The sequence below is a fragment of the Syngnathus scovelli genome, chromosome 7 (assembly GCF_024217435.2).
Source record: "Syngnathus scovelli strain Florida chromosome 7, RoL_Ssco_1.2, whole genome shotgun sequence".
NCBI lineage: Eukaryota > Metazoa > Chordata > Actinopteri > Syngnathiformes > Syngnathidae > Syngnathus > Syngnathus scovelli.
The window spans coordinates 1,128,667-1,153,580 of record NC_090853.1 but is presented as its reverse complement, the minus strand read 5'-3'; the positions used below and the strand labels follow the sequence as shown (position 1 = coordinate 1,153,580).

General features: G+C 41.1%; 3 protein-coding genes across 10 annotated transcripts; 1 reads left to right on the top strand and 2 right to left on the bottom strand.

Moving 5' to 3' along the window:
* The first annotated feature begins 375 nt into the window (after positions 1-375).
* gpr184 (G protein-coupled receptor 184) lies at positions 376-24,914 on the top strand. 6 transcript variants are annotated; one of them, XM_068651257.1, is made up of 10 exons: positions 376-2,395; positions 4,517-6,439; positions 6,528-6,573; positions 7,549-7,625; positions 10,005-10,315; positions 21,572-21,644; positions 22,184-22,315; positions 22,845-22,958; positions 23,893-23,935; positions 24,048-24,914. In XM_068651257.1, the coding sequence occupies exon 2, from the start codon at positions 4,519-4,521 to the stop codon at positions 5,524-5,526; it is 1,008 nt and encodes a 335-aa protein (XP_068507358.1). In that variant the 5' UTR covers positions 376-2,395; positions 4,517-4,518; the 3' UTR covers positions 5,527-6,439; positions 6,528-6,573; positions 7,549-7,625; positions 10,005-10,315; positions 21,572-21,644; positions 22,184-22,315; positions 22,845-22,958; positions 23,893-23,935; positions 24,048-24,914. The 6 variants fall into 6 exon arrangements, with proteins under 6 accessions (XP_068507358.1, XP_068507357.1, XP_068507356.1 ...); XM_068651256.1 differs by having other exon boundaries at positions 22,103-22,315; XM_068651255.1 differs by lacking the exon at positions 10,005-10,315.
* si:dkey-202l22.3 (7 transmembrane receptor domain-containing protein) lies at positions 6,638-11,316 on the bottom strand. The gene is made up of 3 exons (XM_049727003.2): positions 10,867-11,316; positions 9,923-10,320; positions 6,638-9,371 (listed from the first exon to the last, which is right to left on the bottom strand). The coding sequence occupies exons 1-3, from the start codon at positions 11,312-11,314 to the stop codon at positions 9,150-9,152; spliced, it is 1,068 nt and encodes a 355-aa protein (XP_049582960.1). The 5' UTR covers positions 11,315-11,316; the 3' UTR covers positions 6,638-9,149.
* Positions 14,814-21,708, bottom strand: gvin1l2 (GTPase, very large interferon inducible 1-like 2). 3 transcript variants are annotated; one of them, XM_049726987.2, is made up of 4 exons: positions 21,547-21,708; positions 21,322-21,468; positions 15,571-21,190; positions 14,814-15,394 (listed from the first exon to the last, which is right to left on the bottom strand). In XM_049726987.2, exons 2-4 carry the CDS (start codon positions 21,362-21,364, stop codon positions 15,250-15,252), a joined length of 5,808 nt encoding a protein of 1,935 aa, XP_049582944.1. In that variant the 5' UTR covers positions 21,365-21,468; positions 21,547-21,708; the 3' UTR covers positions 14,814-15,249. The 3 variants fall into 3 exon arrangements, with proteins under 3 accessions (XP_049582944.1, XP_049582945.1, XP_049582946.1); XM_049726988.1 differs by having other exon boundaries at positions 21,322-21,408; positions 21,547-21,704; XM_049726989.1 differs by lacking the exon at positions 21,547-21,708 and having other exon boundaries at positions 21,322-21,535.

The window sequence follows — 24,914 nt, the reverse complement described above, 5'->3', positions numbered from 1 at the left end:
GTCACTTTCCTTCTACATCGCGTGTCATGAAAATGAAATTTAGAGCTATCTCCACGCAGATCTCAGTGTGCATAACCGAATAACTGGGAACCTCCCGATTTTGGAATGCGTCTCCTGTGAAACTATCCAATAGGGGGTAAAAAAAAAAAAAAAAAGCAAAACAAATCATTATATAAAAGTAGAGTCGATAATTGTATGGCATGATCACAAATTAATCACTGTTTCTTCTTCAATCATTGTACCCATGGAGCCATTTCCTGCCATTAAAAACACTAAAAGGCTGCGGCTGGCAGCTGCTGACTTTGTTCCTGCACTTAACCCTAATGAGTTGTCAGAGTGGTTGAAGGCAGACACTCACTCTGACTCCGGGAGAAGAAAAAAAAAGCCGCTGCTTCAGAATGCCGCAAACCTTTCATACAATGCCATAACAGCGCTGCCACTCTCCAAAGCTTAATTTAAGAGACAGATTGAAGTAGAGGTCTTCACTTCATGTCTGTAACATCAAATTACTTTTTTTTTCATTCAGCTAAAATGCTGCACAACATTTTTACTGTGTGATCGTACTTTTTTTTTTCCACGAGCTAAAATGCAGCACAAAATTGATCCTGTTTTTTACACCTACAGAAAGCAACAGCTGTCATTTGATGTTATTTATTTTGGCCATCTAAAAAAAATATCACTGGAGTTGTTAATTAAATTAATTAATTAAATGGAATTAATTAGTTAATTAAAATAAACCAACTAACCAGCAATGGGTTTCTCATTATTGCTTGACAATCGACATGGTTTTTGGTTCAAATAAACACACCTTATAAATATGGTGATGTACTGTAATATTTGTACGCTCATTTGTGTTTTGCGTTGTTATCTAACAAGTGATAAATCGACTCCTCCAAGTATAATTATTGCTCATGCGCCATTCAGAAAATGTTACAAAATGTTGTAATTAGGTTAAAAAGACTTTGTGTTGAGTGCTGCTGAAAAAGCAGCAGCCTGTTTGAACATCAGGGGGTAAATGAAAGTGGATCATCAATCAAGCAGGGTCATTTTAAAAATACCCACATCGCCCTTAGGAACTTGAATACCGCTTTATGGAAAGCTTTTTTTTTTTTTTGCATTGTGTATTTAAAATGAGCAATCAGCCCACTGTGGTTTGCTTGCAACAATCAGCAAGTTTATAGCACATAAATGACGTCTTTTGTTAGATTGGCTCATTCGTCAATATTGCGTTTTAATGATTACTTTTTTAATCAAAAAAATCTCAGAATGTGCAATCTTTTTTTAATTCTTATATGACAAGTTACAAAGGAAAGAGAAGGCAAGTGATGAAAAATTTTATGCAGATTTTTTTAAATAACTGTTTAAAGCATAACTTCAAAGCTGGCTAGGCTTACCAGAACTAATTTTTTCATTTTGTCTTGTTTATAAGAACACAGTAGGCCTGTAAGTCTGCAGTTGATCAGCAAAAGTGTCGAGTAAACATCCATGGCACAAGAATTCACAAGGCAGCCTCTCACCTGACACGCACACAAAAAATCTTTTTTACACAAAAATATTCTGGTTAATATGATATTATATATGATAACATAATATTAAATGTAAAGATATCAAATGGTTGATTGAAAGGTGGAAAATATTTTCTCCCCTGTCTTATAGAAAATATATATTATTTATTAAATAGAAAATACTTTTATCCAATATGTATTACAATAATAATCAAAACATTTTCCTCATATGGATTTTATTACTAAGGGGTTGTGGAAAGGACAGAAAATTTTCAAATTTTTTGCTGACTGATTTATGAACCACTTTTAGCATACTCACCTTGAACTCTTGCTGAACAAGTGAGTCATACACCAGAACTTCACCCGCCCGGCGTTAAAAGAAAAGAAAAAAAAATTCTGTGTAGTGCAATATTGGATTTTGTTAGAAAGTAGTGATCATAAAGTTGTGTTAGACTTAACAAGAAGAAGCCATCAGTGTGAAGAAACACAATGTGTAATCACATGTCACATCTTGCTCGCCAAGTTAAATGTGGCGGACATCTGTTGCAGTCTGGTATCATCACCTCGCCCGCCCCGCCCCGCCCCCGCCCCACCACAACAACCCCAAACAGCATTTCCTCTTCTATACACGTTTGCAAAGAAGCAGACGGGGCCGTCCCATATTTTAGCACTCCCACCTCTACACACTCCTCGCTGACATTTCAAAGCATCTTTCATTAAGAGATGAGAGACAAAAGCTTATGAAGCGCAGATCCCAATCGCCATGAGGGACGTTTGTGCTTGGATCAACTTCTTTCCACTCTTGTCCGTCCGTGCACACCCCCTTGGACTTGACTTTGCACTCCTCAGGACTTTACAGTGAAGACGTGTGGCCAGATAAACATCAGCAGGTAAGCACTGAAAGTCATTGAATTCTTTTTCTCATCAAATTGTAATATTTTGAATGTATTGTGACTTTTTCAACATTTTTATTCATGAAGCATGAAGCTCTGTTTTTTATAACTTTATTTCTATGAAATAATTTTTCTTGAAACACTATGACTATTTTCATAAGATTATAACTTTTTTTTTCTCTGCCTCTGTAATGTCCGATTCTCAGGATTTACAATGTTTTCCTTAACCCATGCTGACTTTATTTTCATAAGAATATTGTAACATTTAATTCTTTATTTTCCATATGACTGGATTCTTGTCATTTCTGTTTCTTTTCACTTCATTTGTGTGTATCCAACATGAACTTTCATGTTGACACACAAATGTCACACATGTAAATCTAAATTGAGGTCCAAGAGATGGAAATTGCAGGCTTTTCAGGTCTCAGAAATAACAAGCTGCCTTACTTGCATTTACAACCTAAACAAACACATAGTTGGCTCATATGCACAAGAAATCAAGCGAAGCTTGGCCAGTCGTTAGAAAAAGCAGACCTAGCCTGCCTTAAATGTACTAAAAAGCTTACAAACACCATTCCACACTAACAAAATATCTCCATAGCCAGAAAAGGAAATATGTTCTTCTACAAAATGCCCCCGCCCTCTTGAAAAAAGGCAACCAGATAGGATGAGAACACAGAATAATTTTAGACATCATTTGTCTGCAAAACTTTCCAGCCACTTACTCATCTTATAAAAACGGTTTTGGCAGTGTGCCTCCACGCACACAAGCACGCACGCACGCAGCCAAAGGTTTCTCTTTGCATTTGCTGAAAGATGGCCCCACTGAAATGGCTTCTCCGTTATTGAGTTTGAATTGGACAGAGCATTTCTGGCATGGCCCTTAATGGCATTAGGTGCTTCCTGGCTCTAAGAACACATTTCGAGCAGGCGTAGATAAGTCAATACAGAGAAATGTTAAGATCTATGTTTAACTTGGACATCTTCATCTAAAAAAAAAACTAACCTTAATAACCCATATCAAAATTAATACTAACAGTCAAATAACAGAAAGAAATTCCAAATGGTGTCAAACTCAAGGCCCAGGGGCCAGATACGGCCCGTCACATCATTTTAGGTGGCCCGCCAAGACAAATTGCACATTGAATTTATGTGTCAATATGAACATTGAAAATCATCTACACATTTAAGAAACATCTTTTTAAAATATTTGAACAGATTTGACTAGTCTCTGATTTGAAAACTAGTTACTCATCAGTTTGTTTTGAAGCTTATACTGAATATAATACATTCAGAATTTAAATTTACTGTCAAACTAGAATTACATGTCGTGTATTTAAAACAAGCACGTCACTTTAGTCTGCTCGCTTAAGGTTAATGCTAACATGGGTGATGATTAGCATGTTGTAAGTAAGAGATACATATTTACAAGCGTTGCAGCAATGCATGTAGACAAACAATCTAACAATAGTCGTATTATCGATATAATTTCTACAGGGAGAAAATGATTGTTCGTTATAGATTCAAGTGATGCGTGTTTAGGAATGAATCAAACATGGCGCCATGGATCGTCCCGAATGTGGAATCAACGTGCTGGTGCTATTTAGTTCTGCTCGCAGACGGCTTTCCACTTTGTAATTCTTGTCTTCTTTAGAATATTTTGCACAGGAAGTGGCACAAATTATCATATGGGTAGGGTTTGCATAACAGATTCTTGATTCTCTGGCCGTGCATCTCTCGTGTTCATCAGTGAGTCAAATCAGTGATTGATTCATTTAGTGCGTCATGGTCCTTAATGTGCTTTGCTCAAACAAGCCTACGTCTTGCACCATCACACCGGTTCTGAATACATATTTTCTGAAGCGCCAATCTCTTTCTGGGTGTTCATGTAAATGAGCATTAAGAAGATTAGTCAGCCTTCAAGTCAATCTTCTTCTCAATGAACACACTAAGAGTCCGGCCAGAAACTAGAAGCTTAAGTCAAGCTGTGAAGTTGGAAAACGAATATGGAGATTATCAGGACAAAAGAAATACATTTGTATGAAAACGAATGAATGGTTGTGTCTCACCTCCTCACCGTATTTTTATTTGTGTATTTGTTTTTATTGACCCCAGCAGCAATGAACAAGAGCAGTGAGGAAAACCGGACAGCGGCGTGCGTTAAAATTGGCGACAGCGTCATTAGTGACCTCCTGATGAGCGTCTACATCGTAACCTTCATCTTGGGCTTGATCTTCAACATTGTCACCCTGGGCCCCATTTTGCAACAAGTGCGCCGGCAAAACGTCCTGGGGATCTTCTTGCTCAGCTTGTCGCTCTCCGATATGCTTTTCATCTTCACCATGCCCCTCTGGATCAACTACTACCACCAGAACCACCAGTGGAAGCTGGGCGAGAAGTCGTGCAGCGTGGCCGGGTTCTTCTACTACTCCAACATGTACATCAGCATCTACCTGCTGTGCTGCATCTCTGTGGACCGCTGCCTGGTGGTCACGTTACCGCTGCGCTTCAAAACCCACCGGACGTCATGCTACGCCTGGGTGCAGTGCGTCGGCGTCTACGCCGCGGTCACGGTGCTCCACGTCATGGTGCTGTTCAACGACAACCTCCCCGACGCCCACGACGGACGGGACGACCGCTGTTACGAGACCTACCCCATGGAGAGACCCGTGGCGTTGTTCAACCTGCTCCGCGTGGGCATCGGCTTCTTGCTCCCCCTGTTGGTGCTGGCCATCAGCTACTGGAGGGTGCTGGCAACGGTGGGCCAGAGTCCCGGCCTGAACGCCCAGGTCAAGCGGAAGGTCCGCCTGCTCTCCTTCGGGGTGATTGGGATCTTCTCCATTTGCTTCGCGCCGTACCACATCCTGCTGCTCACGCGCTCGCTGGTCTTCTACACCAGGCCCTTTGACAGCTACTGCGAGTTTGAGCAGAAGATGCACTTTGCCTTCTCGTGCACGCTGGCCCTGTCCAGCCTGAACTGCGTGGTGGACCCCGTGCTCTACGTGCTGGTCAGCAACGGAATTCGAGAGGACGTCAAAGTGTGCTGCCAAAGGCGGAAAAGGACACAGATGACCGAGTGCACTGTTTCCAAACGAAACGTGGCAAAGTTGAATAATCAAATAATATGAAAGTGCTCTTTGGTGTTCTTCTCCAGACAATCAGGAAGTGACACATTGCCATATTTGTTCAGTTCCCTTGCATCCTCCCTCGTACCCTGCTCAGTTTAGATGAGGAGGCTGATAAGAGCAGGATCACACACAAAAGTGTTTTACGAAGCTGTTCTCCATCAAAGGGATTCTCAAGCCCTCTGGATCCATGCTGTTTGAAGGACCGGCGGCTTTGGTCACAGCATGTGGACAGAAATGGAATACTGACAATTGCACGCTTAAAGCACCTGGGTTAAAAAAGGAACCTGGATTATGATGAAAAAATCACATCTAGCTCACTACATCATTTTGTGTGACCCACAAAAGCAAATGATATGAACTGACTTCATGCTCCTTACTAAAATACCAAAATTGCAAATTGTTTTCACATTTTTCTTACCAATCCTCCCCTTTTAAAATAAATATCATGCTATTTGAACAAAGAGGTTTTAATCCTGAAAATAGTTATCAAACTAACCTATTATTTGAAACATGGTCTGTTCTGGTGACTGGTGGGACTGCGTGCGGGTGCAAGTATTTATCTCAGGGGGTTTGCAAAATCTTTCTTACAAACACTCCAAATTCTTTAGAAAACGCTGACAAATATTCATTATATGTTCCCGACAGGAAAAAAATATCCTTAAGTCAAACATCTGGCCTAGCACTTGTGGGGGGGGGTTCAAGCATATTTTGGTGTGTGGGTGGGGAGGAAGTGCCCCTGGCCTCCCCCCCTCTAGCACCGCTTGTGGTTATCTATTTGAACATGTTCTTCTGACTAAAAGCGTATCGTGAATTAGTCGTAAATTTCAGTTTAAAAAAAGGTCGTATTTGGTTGAGTTCAGTACAAGGGTGGAGGTCAACCTAAAGTCAGGCAATCAGGGATGACGAGGCACAGGTGAGCAAAGGCAAAGGCAAAGGCTAGCTGAGCTCAGGACACACGCAGACACGCTAGCTTATTTCTTCCTAATCAACAACTCAAAAAGATGATGAAGATCACGGATTTGGTTGGCGTTGGGAAGCTCAAGCCCTGTAAGTACAATATAATCAGCTTGTGTTGATGTTTTTCATTTTCTGATCATTCATGTCATTTAGGAAAACAATCCGATAAAATCCCCTTTCACAAATGCTACCTTACAGATCCATAAAAACTGTTTACTGAACAGGTTTGGCCTTGAATGTAGCAATATGACTCCATCAATAAATACTGAGTCATAATGCAGGGTGAGGCTAAAAGTATTTTATTGATGAACTATTCTGAGGCTAGACTTCTTCTGTGACACGTGGAAATTTGAACTGTGCTTTGAGACTTTTGATGGAATCGGGCATAGCCTGCGGGGTAAACACATTTAACTGATCAGTATATTTAATTTTTTTTTAACATTATAGTAGGTTATTGCAAATCAGCTCAAGTACCAAAGGATGGAATGATGTCATATTTTAGTGACACAATAAGAACATACAACTTTGTCAAGATGGCGCATTTATTTGATTGTACTTTTACAGACAATAATATAGCAGTACTGTAATGTGTCTATGAATCGAAAGAATCCAACAACTATAATGCTGGTAAAAATGATGTACACTTCTGTCATGACAATTTGACAAATGAGCACTTTAACAATGCCACAACAATATTTTTCATATATTGAAGCTTTATGTGGCCTGACACTGTTTGATTTCAATCATTAGTATTTTTTTCATTCACCTTTCGAGTAGAATAAGTGCTATGATTACATTGTAAAAACAAGTGACCACTGATTTTATACAGTAAATGTTCAGTCCACTTTTGAAACATTAGATTAATATACTGTATACTGTAAATACTTTACCAAACGAAGTCTACAACCGTTATTGCATATACAACAGATTTACAGCATGTGAACATTTGTATAGGAATGATTGACTCGGTCGCACATAATTATGCTTCTGTGAAAAAATATAAATTCTTTTTACAAAAGCAAGCCTGATGAAATACTCAACAAATATGTACACATTTTCCCACAGGAGTTGACAATGATGACGGTGGACGCGTCATACCTTTTGAGAGCTGCAGTTGATTTTAAAGAGTTCTAAAAATAACGGTGAGTAGATTCATGCATTGGAGTAATTCATATACAGTCTGGAATTAAATGTACATTTTTTTTACATAAAAGTATGGTGACAATTACACACATACATGACAGTCAACCCAAATTGGACAGAAAGGCCGTGTAATTCCAGGATTAAAAATAAATACTTAAAATGCCTATATAAAATAGTGATGAAAAATTTTTTCATTTTATTAATTACAATGAATGTAACAGAATTAGACTGATTTATTAAATGGCTATGTAAAATGGTTACATGTACTGATTGTTTTTTATTCACACTAAATACATTATTTCAATGATAAATTAATAAATAAGAAAATAGCTATTTCTAACACGCATACATAAACTGTGAAGATGTCATTTTTCTTTCTTCCATTGTAATATTTATAACTAATGAAGGAATTATTCAATTTAAAAAAAAATTAACATGTGTAAAATGGTTTCATTTAATGTTTGATTCTTCTTTTTTTTACAATAAAATTGAGATGAAAGAAAAACGAAATGTAAAAATATGAAATATAATAAGCCAAGACTGTTCCAAACTCGAGCATACAATCAATGGACTACAAAAGAACCTTCAATGTGACAAACAAATGTTAAGGCGGATCTTCTGCGAAACAACATGACAAGTAAATCTAATTTGCGGAGCACTAAACGCAGTCTCAAGGTCCACTTAGCGAGAATAAGAACGGCGGCCCGGCTGCCAGGCAACAGGCAACTTTGGCTGCCCCCGATGCAGAGGTGAAATGCACGCCTGGGGTCATCAAAGTTGGGGCCACATTTGCCCACTTCACATTACGTGTCATGACTTTAGATGTGGTGTAATTATGCAGCATACGTAATGATAGATTTCAGTGGAGATAAAAAGTCTACACACCCCTCTGGAAATGTAAATCATTTCCAAACCTCAATTTTTCAGATGACAGAGTCAAGCATTTAAACAGGGGTGTGTTGACTTTGGTATGACGCACAAACATGATTAGAATTCAAATCACAATGTTAGCCATCTCTCAGCTTGCGGTAAACAAAGCACTCATTATGTTAGATACCATCATTTATGCCGGTCCCCTCCCAATTATTTCTGCCCGCAACCATCTTGCATAATAGAAATAAGCAAAAAATAATAACTACATTCATTCATCACTTGCCTATAATGTTTGTTCTCATTTTGCACGGTGGATGTAGTTTGGTCTGGGCACATTTCCACAATTCAAATCCAGACCCAAGACGTGCTCACTAAGAGCTGTCAATCCATCCATTTTGGATATCGTATCGCTGGAACCTATCCCACTTGACTGGGCGCCAGTCAGCCACATGTCGGGGAAATAATCCACAAATCAGGTCCATGGCATGTGTGGTCATGCAATGTCGTATTTCTCATCAAACAAATTGTGCTTGCTCATTCCTGGCGGCAATTAATTTGCGCAATAGAAATGAATACAAGTCATAATCCACAAAGTCAAGAAAGTATGATGATTTAGCCATTCTAAATGGGTCTGTCCACCATGATGGCCATCAGATCCCGGACAAGGATCTCTGCACCATCCTTGGTTTGTGACAGGGGCACAGGTAGCCTCTCAGGTGTTTGCGTACCTTGCTGTGCAGCGAGGCGTAGATGAAGGGGTTGTAGCAAGATGAGCTCATCGCCACCAAATGACAGCACACTTGCAAGACGTTAATGTAGCGCTTGCCGATGATGTCGCAGTCTGGGTCCAGGTCCAACAACAGATTCAGTACCTGAAAATGACATGATATTTTTTCAAATGAATGCTAAGACTTCTAAAGAGTCCACTTGTTCAGAATTCTTTGTATTATTAATGAATGAATGAAGCAACCAATGGGTTCATTTCATTTACCTAGCTTAAATATTCAGATTTATCAAGTTAAACCCAAATGTGTTGATTTTATGCGATCAGATGATGTGTGGCATTGTAATCTGATAGTCCATATAAAGCGGCAGTTGGGGGAAATCGGAGTTGTTGGTTTCTCGAGCCCCCCCCCCGAGTGCTTATTATAACCCATTTGGTGCAAATTGCACTTGAAGAAGACATGCCTGCCTTGCCATTTGTACTGATGATTTCTTTTGCATGGCTCATTGTGTACTTAATATCTGAATGGTGAGAACGATGAGCTTCTCTAATAACATTGACAGGAAAAACCATCCTTTAATGGACAGTTAATCCTGTGTATGGATTTGATAGCCATAATATGTCTCTAAATGGGCGTAGGGGCGGAAAAGAAGCGAGTTCATAAAGGTTCATGGAAAGGCTTTTTGTACTTTATCTCACCTGCAAAGGCAGCCAACACAGAGCAAAGGCCAGCACTGAAGCCACCAGTAATGAGAAGGTCCGCCTCCTCTTTTGCTTCCAGTGTTGCCTCCTGCTAGCCTGCTCCCCGGGCACGGAGTAGCGCTTCAGACTGACGCTGATGGCACAGTACGAGATGCTCACGGACAACAGTGGGATCATGTAGGAGGCGATTAGGATGAAGCAGGAGTACAGCAGTCGAAGGTTTCCGTTTTCCGGCCAGAATTCTTCGCAAACGACTAGGTCGATGCCACTGGGCCGGAGATCCAAGTAACGTGTGTAGAAGGATGGAGGAGCGGCCAAGGCCAGAGATAGAAGCCACACGGCTAATGTCACTGCACTGCAACCGCACAAAGATATCCTCCGACGGACTGGGTGAGCTGAATGAAACAAAAAACAAAAACAAAATCACCGATTGGTCAGCAGCCATATGCCTTCATATGCTGTAAACCAACACATGACATAAAATGCACCAGGCTACTTCTCATTTTGGTTGCTTAGCAATCAGCACAATATATTGGCATGCAAAATAAAAAATGTCTCTGTATTAAAGTTACATTTAAGTTAAAATAGTTATTTTATCCAAATTAATTTTTAATTATTTTTTTTCACTAATAATTTGACTAAATATCAGGATTGGCACTGGTTTTCAAAGAAATCCTAAAATGGCTAATATATGCTATTGGTTCTTGTATTTTTATAGTGATGGGGAAAACGAAGCTTCAAATTTGCTTCATGAACCAGATGTTGTATTTTGAGAACAGGTGTTAAAAATTAAAGTAAAAATGATCTCCTTTTAAGAGAACAAACACTCCAAACAACGTGGATTTGTGATTACGCTTCAGGGCTGTGTGGCTTATTAGAAGAGGGTGTGCAGCCAATAGGAAGACAAGCCTGACGAGATGATTTCCAGTAACTAACCTTACCTAGCACAACATATCGGTCGACCGCGATGGCAGTGAGGGAGAGCACTGATGCAAACACGGTGGCGCATTGCACCAGTGGCACCAAGTGACACAGCGGTCTCCCAAAAGCCCAGCCGTGGCTGTCGAAGGCATAGGACATGGTCAACGGCACGCAGCTCAGACACATCAGCAGGTCTCCAGCGGCCAAGTTACCGATGAAAAAGTTGGTGGCGTTATGGAGTTTCTTATCCATCAGAATACAAGACAAAAGAAAGGAGTTCCCCACGCCAGCTATGACCACCACCAGGCAATAGAGAGGCATGAAGAGAAGTTTGAAACGAAGCAGAAGCTCCATGCCAGTAAACATGTCCAACGGGTCACTTTGGTCCAGGGCTCGACTTTTGTTCTCTGACAGTGGGTCTTGGTGGCTGGTGTTGGCGCTCATATCTTCTTTGAGGAGGGTGTCCATGTTTGCCTGGGGAGAAGCAGAACATAAATCCAGTTTACTCCATAGCAAATAGAAAAAGTAGTGGTAGCTGATGGGTGGTAACTGAGCATAGCTGGTGTGAAAAGAAAAAAAAAACAAAGCACACGGACGACATTTCAAACTAACGTTCCCTCTAAAGTAATTCCAAAGACGGAGTGAAGAGGCGCAAAAGTTATTCTTCACCTCGAGTTCATCTGAGAGCGTTGACATTTCATTGCCTGTAATGCTTTTAGTCAGCACTCGACAGGACATGAACAACTTCAAATAGCAGTTCAAGGTTGCTCGCTTCTGTCACCGCGCCATTTGATGCTACGAGGCGGGGGGCCATGAAAAGAGTCACGAGCAGCAGGACGAACAGCGTTGCTGCCGTATTGTCACGACTATGACACATTCATTTCGTACATGGTATTTCTTTCTCTTTTCAAATATTTACAAGCTGATACGTCTCAAAATATGGAGCATAAAAGTAGGTTGGACAAGATTGCGTCGGTAAGCGGAGGAGGCTTCTCCACTATGGCCAATTGCATTAATTAAGTCAATAAGCTAATTAAAAGAAAATAATGCTTGTTAGTCACGGATCCATCGGACAGGATTGGCAGAGCTCTTTATCGCTGACTTTTATTTTTACGCTTCTACATAGACACATAGTACATATACTACATAAAATCTTTTTTTTTGGGTGAGTGATGGTGATGCAAATATAGTGAAGTTCTTCATATCTGATAAATGAGGCATTCATTCACGTTTTCTGTTTTACTGTCCCGGGAAAACAAAACAATGCAAGGCAAAATGTAGTTTCATGAAGTGCTTTTGAAATCTCTTAATACGTGCATTTTTGTTTTATTTTTTTTAATAAATACTACTCTTATCAGAATGTGCCTCATTATCAAATTTCGGATTGCCATACCAAAACTAAAATGCTATTGACTGACAACGATTCTAGTGCATAAAATAAAAAAAACTAAAATAGACTTACCTTAGCTGCGCTTGCAAATTAGAGATGCAGAGAAATCTTTCTTCGCATCTACAGTGTTTGGTTCTTCTTTCTTGATTACTGTATTGAAATATATATATATGGAGTAAATGATTACAAAAAAAGATACCGCAAAGAATATTGATGCACTCTTGCACCCACAATGAACGGCAGCCAGTCAATGAGAAGGACTCAGTGAGAGCGAGGGGGCGAGCAAGCGCGGGAGCGAGGAAGGACTAAAACGCAACCCACCTAACCTCTCTCGCTCCACACCTCCGACCGACCAAGAGAGATGTCTGTCACTCTGCTTCCTAACTCTGAGACGCATTTCGGTCAAATGTGCTTAGTGTGGAGGACAATATTGTCATATGAGGCTATTCGTAGCTGTGGGATTAAAATAATAATAATAAATAAAAATAAATAAATACGTGGTGGGGCTAAAGCAATAATCATAAATAAATAGTTTTTGCTGTTAGTTGATAGGTAGTGTCTGTCCTGGACTTTTCTCCAGCAGCATTTTTATAATTAATCATAAGTACTGAACTAACGTTCAACTTTTTTGTCTGCAAAATAAAATAAAAACAAGTGTGCCTTACAGTGGGGCACTGGTTCCCATGTCACCCTTCCAGAGGTGCGGGGTTTGACCTTAATAACTAACTGAAACTTCATTTTTCATTGATGAAATTAACTCAAAGTAATTATGAGTATATTAAAAATATCGTTTTTGTCTTTTGTTAGTTTTATACGTGAGCTTTCGACGTTGACTTTAAAATGCCACTGTTACTGACAACTTCTGGTTTTAAAAAAAAAAATCAAATGTGTGTTTTCCAGCAGGATCCTTATTAGGAGCCTCTCAAAATACAAACTTCAATATTTTCAGTCACAGATTTGAACCCAGATGTGCGAACCAGACGCGCTAACCTGTGAAAATAGCAACTCTGGCGTTGTCATGGCAACACTGCATTACTGAATGTAATTGGTCCATATTATTGGTGGAGCAGACAGCACGGCTATCACGCTGCGTTAGCAGCAGGGTGCGACATGACACGCTATGCTTCAGAGTTGTTTGTAATGACTGTACGGACTGCAAAAAGACCACCAAAACACTCCACTTATATTGAAAGCCCACTATCAAAGAAAAGAGCAATTTCTTTCAACTTAAATTCCATTATTATGAAACAACATCAATGTACTAATTCTGACCTTCTGAAAATCTGTCTCGTTTGATTTGATTTATTTCGGCAAGTACAACACTTAACTTCATTTCACGCTTTGTGACTTGTCGAAAAGGGAGGCGATGGTTGTATTTAAGATTTTCGTAAACATAGACATTTGATCCCATTTGTGTGTCTATATCTCTTCGTCACAGCAACACCTTGTTAAAAAAAAAAAAAAGGTTATTCCCTTTGCAGGATTTCTTTTCAATTTTCCTTGCCTCCCGAGAAGTCAGGGGCCTCTTTGTATTGAGTATTGGTGGGTGTGCGAAAAAAGGTCTGACCATCAAAATCTCCTTTGTGGCCATTTCACACTGCTGCAAATGGGAGGGAGAATCAATGGTAAGGACCATTCAGAGGAGTACTCTGAGGAACAATATAGAGTTGTGTGTGTGTGTGTGTGTGTGTGTTCTGGCAGTGGATATTGATTACTATATGTCATAGAATTTCATCATTTTGCTGAAAACGGAGGACAATTGACCATTTGATTGATTTTTGTCGTTCCTTTAATGACAGGTGTCTGTAAACGAAAAAGCAATTCAATGTAACGAAACACAATACGTAGCGTTTGTTAAAATGTGGCTGTTGCAATCGGCACGCTAAGCGAGCCATTCGCTTTGTTTCATGATTGATAGATGTGGTGTTAAGATTGTCAGTCATGTTATACACCAGAGATAGCCAGAAGCAATTTTTTTTTTTTTTTTCCAGTGCAAAGGATTTGGATCTTGGATCAAAATTACCATTTAAAACTGCAAAGGTTTCTTCAAACCAGTTGCCACCTTAGTTAGCCTCCACTTTTCCAAGCATGTCCACTGCATGATGCTGCTTCTTCCTGTAGCGCATTAAATTAGGTAGAGGCACTTGTGGGGAACTTTCAGTCACTTGTGCGTGCCTGTAATGCACAAGTTTGTTTTTCCTGAAGGTCTGTAATTGTCTCTATTTGTTCTTTTTCAATTTTGGCCAAGATTGTCGCCTTTTAGTGGGAGTCACCGCTCCCTGACAAAACGATCCATCCTTGAAATTTTGCATTCAAGTCTTCCGTTAGTTTGTCACATCCCTATGAAGAAGTGGCGTGCAAATGGTGGCCAGTTACGTAACCGCAACATTTTAATCAGTTCTCCAATCTAGTGTTCGCGTGGGCATAGTCGTGGGAGACAGGAAAATCGAATCTACTTCAGTTGTGTTATAAAATTGATTGCTATGCCTCCAAAGATTTATATTTAGTCATAAGCAAAGTCTATTTATTAAATTCATGTATTAGATTTATTTCAAATAGATTAAACACACACTCCTCTTCAATGTGTAAGGCCTTTGCACGCATGCTTTATTTTGTTCATTGATTTCAATGACATTCACATTCTCATCATTTCCAAACAGCCTCTATTGTCCTTCTGTAAGGTCGCCTTCCTTCACAATTTAAGTGCAGTGAATGTGTCATAATTCGTCCAAATGATATTAACAGTACAATTAATCAGCCCCTTACAATGTTTTACCCAAGCAGATTCCAGACCCGAGTTGCCGAGTGATTCCTGACTTATTCGACCAATCGGGATTTGGGGTTTCGTGATGTCATTATTTCCATCACAAGTGGGATAGATTTGAGCTATGTTGCTGTTCAACGATGAGCAAACTTTGTTCCTTTTCTCCAAAACACAGAAAGAGGAGGGAAAAAAATGACAAATTTCAATACTAGTACATAATGCATTGGATGTGTTGCACTTGGATAGCGTTTAAGGCTGTCCACTGAGAAGGACGTTGTCCCTCAGACTGTCCAAGGCCTCTTTTTTTGTGATGGTCTTCCACTCTTCTGGGATCACTGGTGGCGTCCGATTGTATTTCTTTGCCAACCTCTCGCTAAATCTTGCTAACACGTACCTTTAAAGGAAAGAAAAATGGTGATTAGTCGACTTAAAGATTGATATGGAGAAAAGACAACTGGCGATGTTCAGAGGTGTCAAATCCAGGTCCGGAAAATAGAAACCCTGCCAGAGTTTGCCTTCAAATGCTTACTAGATCTGGATCTGACACTTCTTATGACATCTTGAACATACCTCCAGTAAGGACTGCTGCTCGCCTCTTTGGTTGAAAGATTCCAGTCTGGATGGAGCTCTTGGAGTTCCCAGCAAGCCACAGTGATATCTTGTGGTTCCAGGTCATCTAGGTTTGTGCTTTCAGGGCTGATCAGAGAAGTGGGCTCCAACATGCATTTGGGCCTGTGGAGCAAGGTCTCGTGAAACTCATGTCCAGTTTGTTCGACTTGACACGGTGCACTGCACACTGGACATCGGGCATCGCAGCCTTTGAGTTTGTTGAAAAGGCAGTCTCTTGGCTGAGTGGGAAGGCGCTCAAGAAGTTGGTCGCCACTCATGTGTTGGGAAAAAGCCTGTGCAAGGTTCAGGCGCAGTTCTGCCAGCAACTCCATGAAATATGTGACAAAGTGATCCCATTCCGTGGTGATACTATAGAGCGGTCCCTCCAAAGACTCCCAGGGAATACACGTGTCTCCAGAATCCTCCAGGATGAGGCACACTTGCTTTAGAATTGGCTTGGTGTCGCTTAGCACTTGGCTGTCGCCAACTGTGACTTGGCTCACAGCTGACGCGACGTTACCGATGATCTCCCCGAGATGCTGGAGCCTCCACGTATTCACATTCCAGTCTGACAAATAAGTCACGACTGTCTCCTGGATCTTCCTCAACCTGAAGGTGTCGTAGGAAAATAAGTACTCTGTGAAGCTTTCAAATTGGTCTTTCATAATGATCTCTTCCAGCAAACTCTTGTGGAAGGCTTGTGGGGAGAGATGTTTTGGGGCTTTACTTTGGATCTCCTCTGCAATTTGCATGCCAAGAGGTGCATAGACATAGTTCATCACGATAGGTTGGATGATGTCAGAAATGAACCTCCGAGCCAACTTTTGACGCTGGTCTCTCTTTCTGAACTGATAAATGAAATCAGCCTTGAGTACACGTTTTTTGGCTTTGATGGACTTCAGGAGTTCTCCGTCTTTGGCGAAGCGATCGTGGACTTTTTGGAAATCTCTGCAAGCGGCGTTACAAACAAAGACTTTTAGATCGACCCCAAAGGCTGTTTTGATTTCCAGTTGTGCTTCTTGCAAGGCTTTATCAATCATCTCGAGAAGTTCTGTGATGTAACTGTCGGAGAAGTCTTGCGGTAAACGGACTTTTTCGTCAACAAACTGCTTGTAATGCTCCATGACGTTGCATGCGAGGTGCTGAGCTTTCACTTTTGGTGATTTGTTGTTTTCAAACAAGTTTTTCATTCTGCTACTGTATCCAAAGTAATCATCGTGCACTCTAAAGAACGTCGCCTGATTTTGGCCGAAATCCATAAGCTTATACAAGTGTTTTTGGAGACCTCGGCTGCAGAGGTTTGCTGTGAGAAGTTTCAATACTCTTTGGGTGATATCATCTGTTTCTGAAGGTCTGAAATCAAATTTGGAAAATGACTCTTTCCATGCGTCCTCAAATTCTTCTTCTAGAGTTTCATCTTTGACAAAGTGGTTTTCTGATCTACTGCTGTCTAAAAGTTTCTGAACCCTGGCATTTTGCTCCAATTCCAGCACGGTCTCGATTCGGTTGTGCTGAGTGGAAGAAAAATGCTCCTCATTGATTCTTTCCAGTCTTTCGATTGTCGCGGTTGTTACTTGTTCTTCAAGCTCCATCATTTTGCTAAAGAGGATACTTTTTAATACGCTAACGTTGTCATCAAGCTTATTTTCCTTCAAACCGGCCTTCAAATGTGACTTGTGTTTGTTAACTTCCCTTTTGACCTCTCGTCTAGCTTCGAATTGTAACTCGCACAGAAAGTCGTTTTGGCTGGAAGGATCCGTAGCGTCTGGCTCGGTGGATTCGATTGCCCTAGTGGCTTGTCTGAGCCAACCTTCCATATGTTCCCACAAACTTTCCTCCCACTGGAAAATCTCAGCGCAAAACATCGACAACGCCATACCGATGTCTTTATTTTGCAGGCGAACAGAGAAGGATTCTGATTTGACCGCTTCCCAAACAAAACACAAACGGGCCAACAAATCCTGCCAAGCGCATATTTTTGATGGCGGGACCGCCTCCTTCAATGCCTCAAACATTGTCCGCTTTAACTTCAGCATCACCTCACTGTGCTCGCTGTCAACAGATTTCGCGATTGGCTCATTGTACCATCGTCTAACACAGGGAATTGTTTTCTTCGAACGATCAATCATGTTGTCAGCATCTCCAAGGGTTCTCTCGCCAGTCTTCAGAATATTGGACACACGTTGTAACTGCGTGGCTTCTAATAAGGTATTTATCCCGTCATCCTGGACTAAAGCTTTGCAGATGGGCACGGAGCCGCATTCTCTGATGCGTAACAAAGCATTGACCGCAACCGTGAGGTTCGTCTCAAGCTCGGAAGCTGAACGCGAGTAGATGTTTTGAATTAAGACATCACTCATTCCAGCTGCCACAGTTGCCATTTCATTATCTCTGACCCAAGTGCTTAACTGACGGTCGGTTGAAGAGCAGAGCCCTTCGACATCCATCAGCAGGAGAAAATCACAGTTGAGCTTCTTTTTGAACTTGGGTGGTACTTGAAGGGTAACCATGTAGAGGCCTTTTGCGGAGCTTTTGTATCCATCCGGAAATGTCACCCCAAATAATGCCGAAAGGATCTCGGCATTCCTTGCGTGATGCACTCCAAGACTCGTCAGAACCTTCAAGCGTTCTTGAGGGAAGCGATGTTTAATTTCTGCAAGGACATTGCCGAGCCAGTGCTTGGGGATATTCGAAGCGTCTCCGTCCATGAGTTCAAGTGGAATCCCACTGAGGAGCAAGTCAGCGGCAAGATTCGGGAGTCGCAGTTCGTTATGGCTCCCGCTACCGGAGCTGATGTTGGCGAGTTCAAAAATGAGGCCCATCTCACGCAAGAAGTGCTCAAGTCCCAGTGAAAATGCTACCTGACCTTCGGTAGATGCAGCTTGCGGTCCTTCTGTGGAAAAAGTCTCCCGAGCGGTTGCTTCATCATCTCTAAAATCTGAATTCTGAGATTTTTTTTCTTCACCCAGGATCTCTTCTTCATTTGAAGAGTCACAATGTCCATTTGGCAGAGACTCTGATTCGTCATTGGTTGGGATTTGAAAACTGTGATTGAAAGCTATTTCACTCTCCGAATCAGCAACCTCAAGGTCCTTATCTGTAAACTGCTCAAGCTCCAGCAAAAACGGCTTTGCAGATGTTATTGCCTTATCTTCAACAAATGCATTTTGGATGATTTGTTCTTCAGCGGCAGCCATCTTTTGATAAACTGATTCGCTGAAGTCATTCTCAAGGGTTGCCTTTTCACCTGGTTGCTGGTTTTGGGTCTGAAAACCTTCTTCATGCTCTGAATCAGCGACCTGCAGATTGTGACGCTTCTTGAACCTCAGCAAAAATGACCGTGCACTTGTCTGATCTCCAACAAATGCATTATGGATGATTTGTTTTTCAGCGGCAGCCATCTTGTGATAATCTGATTCTCTGAAGTCATTCTCAAGGGTTGCTTTTTCACCTGGTTGCTGGTTTTGGGTCTGAAAACCTTCTTCATGCTCTGAATCAGCGACTTGCAGATTGTGACGCTTCTTGAACCTCAGCAAAAATGACCGTGCACTTGTCTGATCTCCAACAAATGCATCCTGGTAGCTTTGCTTATCTCTAGAAGACTCCTGATTTGCTGATGCATTAAATTGAGTCCCTTGAACGTCTAACAACAAAGAACCTGGTTTGTCTTTTGGAATTGGAAATTCATTTTGCAGAAACTCTGTTCCTTTGTTTTCACTTTGAAAAGGATGCTCCGAAGCCAAGTCAAAATCGTTGACCTTCAGATTATTAGCTCTTCTTTGCGTCAGCCTACGCAAACATGAATGCACAGATGCTATTTCCTCATCTTCGACCAACATTTCTTGCCACGTCTGTTCCTTTGCAGAGGTAGTCATGTGAAACGTTGATTCCTCAAAGTCATTCTCTGATCCGACATTGTTTTGTGTTTGGAAAATAAGCTTTGAACCGACTTCTTTCCCTGAATCTGCCACTTCCTGATTGGTATCCGGAATCGTCTCGATGTCCCCACCCTGAAATGTTGAATCTGTGTAAAAACTACCGCTATCTTCCACGTCATCGTTAGCGACACTCGGAAGGTCCGGTTGCTCAGGAATGCCGTTTTTCTGGATTGTCTTCTGACTTATCAGCAGATCTTTTAGGTTGATTTGTTTTTGCATCTGGAGTAGTCGAAGTTTCACCCTCATCCAATTGAGGAAGTACATTCTCTCAACTTTATCTGTAGTTGAAAGCGCATTTATGAAATGCTTCATGGATGAAGTCTTTTTGTATCTGCTCAAACTACCCATGATGTTTCTTTTCTCATTTTGCAATCGAGGATCAAGCTCTTTTCCTTCTTTGCTCTTTCGACTTTCATCTTTCTCAATTTCAGCCAATCGGCTCCACACACCGCCTTGTAGTGGAAGTTGCTTCTGCCTGAACACATCAGGTCCCTCATGTAAACCTTTCAGAACATCTTCTGCTCTGCCCATGTTTTTTTTACAGACAGTCCCTTCGTCGCAATGAAGCCCGACCGTCACTGCTAACTTTGCTGCTTCTTCGAGCGTTACGAGTCTCAAGTCTGGTAGCAAATGGTTGACGGTATCACAAAGAACATTCGCAAGGTTCTCTGCATTCAAAGCTTTTCCTGAGATGATCGATGCATCTGTAAGACCTGTCGTCTCCTGAAGGCTATTACTGACAAACTTCACTGATCTATCCTTCCAATTCTCAGTCTCAGTGAGGTCAATCAAAATGAGCTTGCTTGCCATTATGTTGCAGGAGGCCAGAAGTTGTTTTGTTTTCTCCTTAGGATTGTCACAGAAAACAATAACTGCTGAAGACGCTTGGCTCAGAAAGGAGAGGCAATTCTCATGTGTGCTTGCATCTCCCCGGAGATTTGAGAAGACCACTGGAACTGGAAAAATGTCTGTGTTAGAGTTTCCTGTTGGAAGATACCATGCAGTCTCAACAAGACCGTCGGAGAGGCTTCGAGGTAATCGTCCTCCTTCCATCCCTTCGTGGAGGAACGTTCCACTGCCCATGACATGATTTAGCACCTCGGACTTTGAGACACGACAGGAACCGAGCCTCACGCATGAGATGATTGGCATGGGTGTACTTGCCAAAATTGCTTCTTGAACTTTTTCAGTGTTGGGCCTCCATTGTCTCACGACCCCTCTCAAAGGCCAAAGTAGAAAGCTACTGGGTTCTTCATCATCTACATGTGGAAGAATCAGGGGCACGGCAAACTGGCATTGCAGCATATGTGCTGTTATCTCCTGCTGAAGGAAAGTGTTAGCACATAAAAAAACAGCAGTCACCAGATCAAGAGGGTTGATGGTAGTTGAGCGGAATCCATCAACCATCTCAGAAGAACTCGCCAGAGTATCTGAGAGGGCTGTGCAGCAAGTACTTCGAGCATCTGGGCGCAGCAGCCAAAGTCTATGAAGGAAAGATTTTGGAAGATCATTGAGTTCCCGAGGTGTAAGGTTGTCCAGGATCCAGGTACTGAGGTCCAATATTGATGCTGGTTCCAGTTGGGAGGGATAGAAAGCCTTTAGACCAAGTTGGATTAGAACTTCAGCCTTGTTCTTCGGGGGCTCTGGTTTGAATGAAGCACAAACAGTTTGATACAATAGCGTGAGCTGTGTTGCGTCAAGCTAATAACATATTGGCAATGTTAATCAACAATAATAATATATATTTTTTAAATCTGCATAAAAATAAACATACTTTTCCTTTTGCTGCTCAGCCTCTTTGAAAGTTTGGTTGACATGATGGTCTTCTTCCTTTTGCTTGACTTTTTTTCTTCTCTGCCTTCTTCACATCACCAATTTTTCGTGGAAATGTGCAAAAACCAAATGCACCATATCAAAATCCCTGGCACACCATTGGTTTCATTTCAATTCAAGAGAGCAGCATGTTCATTTTCAATACGTCGATTCTGCATGTCCTTACCTTATCTCTCTCTTCTTTTTTTCAGATGAACCATCGTCAAAAAAGCACGGGACGTATTCCTTCACATGTATTCAGAAGTCAGCAGCAGCTGTCTCGCGGTGAAGCTCTTATAGGCACCTCTCCTCACATTCCTCCTCTCGTCTTCCTTCTATCTCCACCATCCAACATATTCAATAAGTCCCACCCATGAACATAATTAAGTGGCACTACTGGTTTGGTCAACATTCTTTGTCTGACACAATCAATGTCCGGTACATACAAATATTCCTGGAATTTGTCTTCAAAATAAAAGAGTCAAATTCTTTCATTTTCCCTTTGATAGGTAAATGCTTGTGTGAATGTGACATTTATTTATTTGATGGCAAACCAATACAAAGTGAGCTTGCAGTCCTGTGAGGAATGATACGAGCACACCTGAGGGATAAGGAAAAAGATTAGCGCCTCTCTATTTATGTCCTCCAAAGCTCTTTAACATGCCTTGCAAAGCTTTTGTACCTTCATGTGTCAGACACCGTGGGAGTAAAGTGCGTGTGTGTGCGTGTGTGTGTGCATCTAGGAGCAAGTGCAAGTTGCCATAATCAAGTCGATTGCCCTTGTTGAGCCGCTCTTCAATCTTCTCGCCTGTGCGCCTCCATAGTGTCCCTTCGTCTTCATTGTGGAGAGCAAGCTCAGGGCATAAGGAGTATCTATCGTAGGGAACGCTCAAGTGGGCAGGATGTTGATCACCATGCTAACGGCCATGTACGTGATGGTCCGAGTCGTGCAATCGGTAAGGCCGTGATAAGGATTTTTCAATGAATGTATAGAAGGTGGTGGTTAGCATTCATGCCAGCGAGATTTTTCTTTCTTTCCATCTCCCTACTATTCCAGTTTTTTTATCCGCCTGCGTGAAGGTGCCAATGTGGAGTACAAATATTTTTTACTAAAGAGAAAACAGAAATATGTAATGAAGCTCTACATAACTGCAATATTTGATTTGTTTACATAATAAATGTATTGCTCAGTAGCCATTGCAATTTTTGGATCTAAAAATTATATTGTGTAAGTGTCCTAATGAATTGATTTTTTTTAATTATAATAATTTTTTAAGTTCCGCTCTCATTATGTTCATATTCATCCAATTGACCAAAAAAGAATTTGTACAAACAATGCTTAATGGAAAATCTCTGGTGGTCGTGGTGGTGGTGGGGTAATCTTAATAATGCATGACAAGATAGTCCTGTCATGGTCACGTAGAATTTGAAATTGCAGCTAATGTGTGTTTGACCTTTTGTAATGACTATGCTTTGCGTTTGCAGATAGGGGAGCACTTTGGTCACCAGCAGGAGCCTCTGCCATACATGGTGTCCCAGCCTTTGCCCTGGCAGGTGCATTCCGTGTCACACAGCCGCAGAAGCAGCAAAGCAGATGAGGTTGGAAACGTTTTGTTTGGATATATTTATACATCTGGATCAAATTTAAACCGTTTTGAAGATTGAGATCCCCTACAGATGACCTATGACCCGATTGTTGAATTCAATGTTGTGCGGTGAGATGATCAGAGCGGGCACGTAGCCAAATGAGTGGGGCTAAGCAGCTCTAGCCTTTAGCCTTTAGCATTCAGACTCGAGGCTTCTCCCGCTGTGCTTGGGCTGCAAATCCCAATCAAGGCGATTTATGTTGGAAGTCGTTACATCAACCAACACATGCGCACAGGGCTCGTCATGCACGTGGCAGGGTACTTTTCTTGCGCACGTTGTCCCAGCATATCTGATTTGACAGTTGAAAGAATGTAACAAATGTCGCGTAGCAGTACAGATGCTTGATCACGCCGCTTTGTATCTGATGCTCCTCACGCAACTCGGCATTCTCCACTTAGTTTGGACGTCACTCTTTGGAGAGTGTCTGTAGTGTCAGACTAGAATTTTTGTCATCTTTGTATTGTACATTCAAAAACAAAGAACGACTCAGTACAGTCGTTCTTTTGTCGCCAATGCAAATGAAATCAAGAAATTGGTGCATTTTCATTCTATGAGAACTTATTTATTAAAATGAATCACAAATGATGCCTTTGTGATTGATGACGTGGGCCTTGTCAATGTAAAAGTTAAGCACTCAACCTTTCCCACTGCATGCTATCTAATTGGCTTAGCATGACTACGCACGAAATGTATTTTTAATAGGCTAAGCTGTAAAACTGAACTGTACCACAAGAGGGCGCCCGCGTACCACTCCTTCAGTGGTATCACACGGCTCCACAGTGTTCACTTTCAAAACAGGAAAACCTTTCTACTCAGCTGTTGCTGTTTGGGAAGGCATCTCGTTCCGACTGTTGTATTCAATATTTTGTCCTGATTTGTTTTGCAGCTGGATGGCTTCAGAAGGAATAGCATGGGTGTGTACAGAAAGTGTAAGTAAAACTCTTTTCTTGGACATTGTGCTGCTCATTCTAGTTTTGTCACCACCTATAAAATGTTAATTTTGCCCCCCCTAAAAAATGTGTGTCTTCCTTTGCCAATCAGACTCCAACGCCAGTAATGGCACGTGCTGCAGTGAAGTGCTAGGCCCGCCCCCCCTCAGCCCCGTGGACAAGGCCGCGGCCACCATCCAGACTCACTTCAGGAAGTTTCAGCAGAAGAAGTTAAAGAATGGCAAATAGATCAGTTGGACTTGTTTGGAAGTGCAACATACTGCTAGAGCTCCCTCTAGTGGCAAATATAAAAATCACTACCTAAATACAGTTTAGGTGTGTTTAACTGCATTTAATCTTCAAGGAATCTTTCTTTATTTAGGTACAATACAAGCTAATGAGATCCAAGAAAAACACCGCAACAAATGAGTCTGCCTTTACAATTTTTTTCCCAATGAGTTATTATTAATTATTCATAATAATGTAATATATAATTCATTAATTTACTGTTTTTTAATTCATTTATTTAACAACGTTTATGTAGTTTACAAAAGGCCACATTAATATTTAAGCACCTTATTTAGAGGGATGAAACATGGAGTTTTGAGTTTTTCCTTGCCCTCCTGGGAGTTTCGGTTCAGGGGATGTTTGAGAATATTTGTCATTTTTCCACACGTCCTGAGTGTTGCTAGTCACCTAAATGTTGAACAGAGGCTGTGATGTACCCAAGTCAAATTCCTTGTTTGGCATGCTCAAACATGGCCAATAAAAATTCTTGAATCTTGAATGAAGAGCCAGAATATTTTTATATTTTGTATAGATTTTTTTTTTTTTTTTAATGTATAATTATGTTTCAAAGAATAGAGTACAGCTAGATAATAGAAGGCAGACACTCCTGTTATTTGGTTCACATTGGATTGCTGGTTTGAAATTTACTTTTATTTTTTTTTGTTTTTAAATAAACATTTATGTTCAAACA